At 36.8% G+C, this 6,374-nt stretch overlaps 1 protein-coding gene across 1 annotated transcript; it reads left to right on the top strand.

The window, feature by feature from the left end:
* The first annotated feature begins 130 nt into the window (after nt 1-130).
* Nucleotides 131-4,423, top strand: LOC113111813 (protein DGCR6-like). Its single transcript, XM_026276911.1, has 6 exons — nt 131-313; nt 2,349-2,470; nt 3,027-3,187; nt 3,507-3,607; nt 3,815-3,955; nt 4,033-4,423. The coding sequence occupies exons 2-6, from the start codon at nt 2,361-2,363 to the stop codon at nt 4,111-4,113; spliced, it is 594 nt and encodes a 197-aa protein (XP_026132696.1). The 5' UTR covers nt 131-313; nt 2,349-2,360; the 3' UTR covers nt 4,114-4,423.
* Nucleotides 4,424-6,374: the final 1,951 nt, after the last annotated feature.

Genomic DNA, 6,374 nt, shown 5'->3' on the forward strand with positions numbered 1-6,374 from the left:
ATACAGATTTTTTTTTACAATTATTAAATGAATCATAGATCTAATAAATAAATGTCTAATAAATTTAACTACTGTATGAAAACGTCTAGGCATATGAAGGGGCAGCCCAGCGTGCTCTGAAGGACCTCTAGACGCCGCTAGTGCGCATGCGCAGACATGCACGCACAGTTCAAAACAATCGGAACTTGTGTCTGTTTTGATATTTGTGATTTAACATCATAAACATCAACAACATCAACCTCGCGTTCGTATTTAACCTCGACACGCCTTCAGCATCAATCTTTTCCTCTCCGGAAGCTGAAATCTAAAGCGGGTGAGAGTTTGCTTCTGTTTAATTTGTGTTTTGATGCTGTTCGACGCTATTCACAGAGATTCACACTAACGATCAATAAACAATTCACTTCTATCACGTGACGTATTTTCTCTGTCAGTCTAGAAATAGGTCACTATCTGTATACATTAAAAGAAACAAGAAATAACAAAGCAAAAATAACTGTAAATTATTTTAAAGCCCTAAATCTTGTTTTTGAATAATTTGTATTTATTTATGTATTTTATTGTTTCATTTATTATTGTTTATCTTTTGATGTAATTGATACGTTATTGCCCTTGTATGTTCTTGTTCTAAAACTGCAATAAAAAAAAAAAAAAAAAAAAAAAAAAAAAAAAAAAATTTCTCTGTCAGTCAGTACATGAACAGAACTATCTATGTACAGCTATCTCCTCATTATTGCACTGCTTATGACTTTAAGATGTGTGTGTGTGTGTGTGTATGGTTGTAACTGTGTGTGTGTGTGTGTGTGTGTGTGTATGTATGTGTGTATGTGTGTATGTGTGTATGTGTGTGTGTGTGTGTGTGTGTGTGTATGGTTGTAGCTGTGTGTGTGTGTGTGTGTGTGTGTGTGTGTGTGTGTGTGTGTGTGTGTGTGTGTGGTTGTAGCTGTGTGTGTGTTTGTGTGTGTGGTTATAACTGTGTGTGTGTGTGTGGTTTTATATATATATGTATGTATGTGTGTGTGTGTGTGTGTGTGTGTGTGTGTGTGTGTGTGTGTGTGTATACGGCTTTGAAGTCGCGATCTTATCTGACTCAAATGATTCGCGAACCCGTTTTGAACTCGCGATCTGACTCAAATGATTCGCGGACCCGATCTGAAGTCGCGATCTGACTCAAATGATTCGCGAACCCGATCTGAACTCGCGATCTGACTCAAATGATTCGCGAACCCGCTTTGAAGTCGCGATCTGACTCAAATGATTCGCGAACCCGATCTGAAGTCGCGATCTGACTCAAATGATTCGCGGACCCGATCTGAACTCGCGATCTGACTCAAATGATTCGCGAACCCGCTTTGAAGTCGCGATCTGACTCAAATGATTCGTGAACCCGCTCTGAAGTCGCGATCTGACTCAAATGATTCGCGAACCCGCTTTGAAGTCGCGATCTGACTCAAATGATTCGCGAACCCGTTTTGAACTCGCGATCTGACTCAAATGATTCGCGAACCCACTTTGAAGTCGCGATCTGACTCAAATGATTCGCGAACCCGTTTTGAACTCGCGATCTGACTCAAATGATTCGCGGACCCGATCTGAACTCGCGATCTGACTCAAATGATTCGCGAACCCGCTTTGAAGTCGCGATCTGACTCAAATGATTCGTGAACCCGCTCTGAAGTCGCGATCTGACTCAAATGATTCGCGAACCCGCTTTGAAGTCGCGATCTGACTCAAATGATTCGCGAACCCGTTTTGAACTCGCGATCTGACTCAAATGATTCGCGAACCCACTTTGAAGTCGCGATCTGACTCAAATGATTCGCGAACCCGTTTTGAACTCGCGATCTGACTCAAATGATTCGCGGACCCGATCTGAACTCGCGATCTGACTCAAATGATTCGCGAACCCGCTTTGAAGTCGCGATCTGACTCAAATGATTCGCGAACCCGTTTTGAAGTCGCGATCTGACTCAAATGATTCGCGAACCCGCTCTGAAGTCCCGATTCACAATAGGTCATATTAATATTGTAATTTTTATTATTTTATTTCAATTTAGTTTTCATTTGTTTTAGTTTGAATAATTTTTAGTCAGTTGCCAAGGCAACATTTCTAATAAAAATATTTAATCTAACATTTGAGTTTTATTTTAATTTCCCTTTTATTTCAATCAACAAAACTGTCCCCCCTGACTTGTGTGTGTGCATAAAAGGCTTGTGCTTGGTTTAGCTGGTTCTTCATAGATGCTGAAGAAAACAAACCAATATTTAAGTTATTTATTTATTTATTTATTTTTTGACTTTAAAAAGGATTGATACGTTCTGTGGTGAGCTGTTTTCTCCTTGATGTGCAGGCTGAATGTAGGATGGACATGTACTGCGCTGTGAGAGACGATCCGTCTGATGCGGCCAGACAACAGGAGAGACACTATTACCTGCTTTCAGAGCTGCAGACGCTCGTCAAGGACCTGCCCAGGTGTGCACATCACATCACAGATCTCTGATGCACAAGAAGACCTCACGAAGCAGTGATCACTGCCAGAGAAACATCAACAAATAGAAATCAAAGCTAAGTTACTGCAGGAGTTTCGAGATCTTTGACGTGTCAGAGACATTTACATTTAGAGACCGTGTCGATTCAATCTATTCTGTAAATTTTTCTCTATTTATAGTGTTTCTGTGGCTCAGTGGTAGAGCGTTGCGTTAGCAGCGCAACAGGTTATAGGTTCGATTCCCAGGGAACACATGCTGGGTAAAAAATGTTAGCCTGAATGCACCGTAAGTCGCTTTGGATGAAAGCATCAGCTAAATGCATACATTTGATAGTTTAAAAATATATTAAAAAAGAAACCGGTTACAGCGAAAAGATTCAAGAAAAGTTGGCCTGTAGACATTCATGCTATAAAAACTCAGATTAATGCATATCATTGCTCTTTTGTTGGTTTTGATTGCTTCTGTTGAATAAAGCATCTGTTAGATGACTACATAGATGTAACAGGACGGGATGAGTGAGTGATGAAGGTGTGTTTCAGCTCGTTTCAGCAGCGTCTGTCCTACACCACGCTCAGTGATCTGGCTCAGGCGCTCATCGACGGGACGGTGTATGAAATAGTGCAAGGCCTGCTGGACATTCAACACCTGACGGAGAAAAACCTCTACAACCAGAGACAGAAGCTACACAGCGAGCACAGAGGTGTGTGTGTGTGTGTGTGTGTGTGAGTGTGTGTGTGCAATGACATGGGTATGACACAGGTATTACAAGGAGAGGGTGACTTATGAGGACATAACCCATGTCCCCATTTTTCAAAACGCTTATAAATCATACAGAATGAGTTTTTTTGAGAAAGTAAAAATGCAGAAAGTTTCCTGTGAGGGTTAGGGTTAGGTGTAGGGTTGGTGAAGGGAGATATACAGTATAAAAACCATTACACCTATGGGATGAACCCACTTTACACAGAAACAAACGTGTGTGTGTGTGTGTGTGTGTGTGTGTGTGTGTGTGTGTGTTTCAGCTCTCAAGCAGGATTTGGTTCGGAAGCACAGACAGTCTCTGCAGACGTGCAAGTCTCACAATCTGTCCGTTCTGAAAACCAGCCAGAGAGCAGAAGCTGAGGTACTTCTCCTGGGACAGTAAAATAAATCGGTGCATCGTGATTTGAGCAGTGAATTGAAATTAAGTCCTTCGCAATGCATATTACTAATCAAAAATGACGTTTTTATATATTTACGGTAGGACATTTACCAAATATCTTCACGGCGCTTGATCTGTACTTAATATCGTAATGATTTTTGGTATATAATTTTGACCCACACCCTTCAGGCGCTCGATCAGCGGGTGAAAGAAGAGCAGAGGATGATGGACGAGAAGGTGGTGGCTGAGATGGATCAGAAGGTTCTAGATCAGCAGAACACGCTGGAGAAAGCAGGCGTGCCGGGTTTCTACATCACCACTAACCCGCAGGTCAGCGTCGCTCTTCTTCACGCCCAGCGCCGTCTGCGTTCGTTCTGTCAAACGCTGTTCGATCTGTTGTTTGTCAGGAGGTGATGATGCAGATGAATCTGCTGGAGCTGATCCTGAAGCTGCAGCAGAAAGAGACAGTGTCTGGATCTCTGCCCTGAAGACGTGAAAGAAGGACCTTTAAAAGTATTTATTAGAGTCTGTTTTAGTTGGTGATGATGGGCTGGAAGTGACTATAAACTATAGTCATCCCCACCGCTTTACTTTTGACTTTAAATATTATTTTGTAAATATCAGAAATGTCAATTTTGCGAGTCGTTTAGTTTTTTGCAATTTTTGTTTGCACACATTCATGCTGTTATGATTTGTTACATGTGAAGGAACCATATTTGTTTAGTCCTAAGTAATTAGTAAAAATTACAGTCTGCATTTATTGACTATGATTTGCATCATTAAATCACAAAAACTGACCGTCTGTGTGCCAGATTTGCTTGGTTGAATGTTCAGAGAGCATGCAAATATTTTGGGATTTTTTTAACACTATTGATTTGGTACAATTAATATAGAATAATAGCTTTCGCTGTAAAGGTGTGTGTGTGTGTGTGTGTGTGTAGTTTTTAGCACTGTTTTCAAAATTCAATTTACAATGTTGTACTTTGTGTGTGTGTGTGTGTGTGTGTGTGTGTGTGTGCATGTTTCTGGGCATCATTTCTTTCTCAAGCGAATCGATTCATTTGAGTCGGTTGATTCATTGAGAATTGTTCATAGAAAGTTTTCTTTATAGTAAAAATCACGTTTAGCTTTTTTTTAATGTAAATGTGTTCATGTTTGATGCTAGAAATGTTGTGCCAGATAAATACTGCTCTAATTGTTCAATTTGATTATGTAATCAAATAATAACAATATTTACAAACGTTTACTAGTGACCCCCATGGTTAAAAAACAAACAAAAAGTGACCAAAATATATTTATGTAAATATAGATTTTGTACCAATTTTGTCAGTTGTTTTGTATATATTTTTTTATAAAAAAAAAAAAAAAAAGTTAAAAAAAATATATAGTCCCTCCATATCTTTAAATCCAACAAAATATATTCACATATGACACATCTGGAGAAAAGATTTGAAATTAATTTTCTTGCTCCTGAAATACAGTTTCAAATATATTTAAGTTTATAAAGATTGAAACTAAATATGTTTTCAATTTCAAAAATATTTTTTATTGGGCTTGAATATTTACAACATATATTTAGCATATATTCAAAATTGATTTTGCCCGGAATAATTTCATTCATTCATTCACTCACATTCATTCATCAAATAATTCATTCATTAGTTTATTCATTCATTCATTTGTTAATTAATTAATTTGCTCATTCATTCGTTTGTTTATTAATTCATGAATTCATTCGTTCATTCATTAGTTTGTTCATTCATTCTCTTATTCATACATTCATTTATTCATTCATTCATTCGTTTATTCAATCATTAATTTGTTAATTAATTAATTTGTTAATTCATTCATTCGTTTGATTGTTCATTCATTTGTTTATTCATTCATATATTCATTCGTTCATTCATTAGTTTGTTTGTTTGTTCATTCATTCACTTATCATTCATAAATTCATTTATTAATTTGTTCATTTATTCATTCGTTTATTCATTCATTTGTTTATTTGTTTGTTCATTCATTCACTTATTCATAAATTCATTTGTTCATTCATTCATTCGTTTATTCATTCATTCATCAATTAATTTTTTCATTTGTTCATTTATTCATTCATTTATTAATTCATTTGTTCACTAATTTATTTGTTTATTCATTCATTCGTTTATTCATTCATTTGTTTGATCGTTCATTCTTTCATTTGTTTGTTTGTTTATTTGTTCGTTTGTGTTAAAACGTGCTATACAAAGAGTTGTTGAAGTTGAAGTTTGTTTGTTCGTTAATTTGTTCATTCATTCGTTTGTTAATTAACTTGTTTGTTCATTCATTGCTGTGTGTAATGGAGGTGTGAATGAACCGTAAGTAATATCAACTGTATTTACAACCAAAAAATGTTTATTTAAAATGGAAAATAGGCACAAACTGGAAAAAGTTATGTAAAATAATGTAGGATAATACTGTTTAAAACGTATTGCATTATGTGTTGTTTCACATAATATTTCAAAAGACAGTATGTAGTATGCTAGTTTTCTATTCAGAATTTTACTGAATTCACTATTTCTATTTCTATCAGATCATCTGATCTCTGGGATCTTCAGGACGAGAGAAAATCACAGGTGCACCTTATTTATTCTTTATTGTCTTTAACTTTTATAAATGTTCTGCCACAAACTGTGAGTAAGTGGATTGAGCTGCTGCTGTTACTCTGAGCTTTTCGGTTCTACGACAATATCCATCTTTATTGAGAAGCTTGTGC

The sequence above is a fragment of the Carassius auratus genome, chromosome 12 (assembly GCF_003368295.1).
Source record: "Carassius auratus strain Wakin chromosome 12, ASM336829v1, whole genome shotgun sequence".
In the NCBI taxonomy this organism is placed as follows: Eukaryota; Metazoa; Chordata; class Actinopteri; order Cypriniformes; family Cyprinidae; genus Carassius; species Carassius auratus.

What these genes read in the sequence shown, in the direction of transcription:
- LOC113111813 (XM_026276911.1), top strand. Translation starts at nt 2,361, where the DNA reads ATGGACATGTACTGCGCTGTGAGAGACGATCCGTCTGATGCGGCCAGA. An exon ending in CTCGTCAAGGACCTGCCCAG is followed by an intron (nt 2,471 to 3,026) that starts GTGTGCACATCA and finishes GGTGTGTTTCAG; the next exon opens with CTCGTTTCAGCAGCGTCTGT. An exon ending in GCTACACAGCGAGCACAGAG is followed by an intron (nt 3,188 to 3,506) that starts GTGTGTGTGTGT and finishes TGTGTGTTTCAG; the next exon opens with CTCTCAAGCAGGATTTGGTT.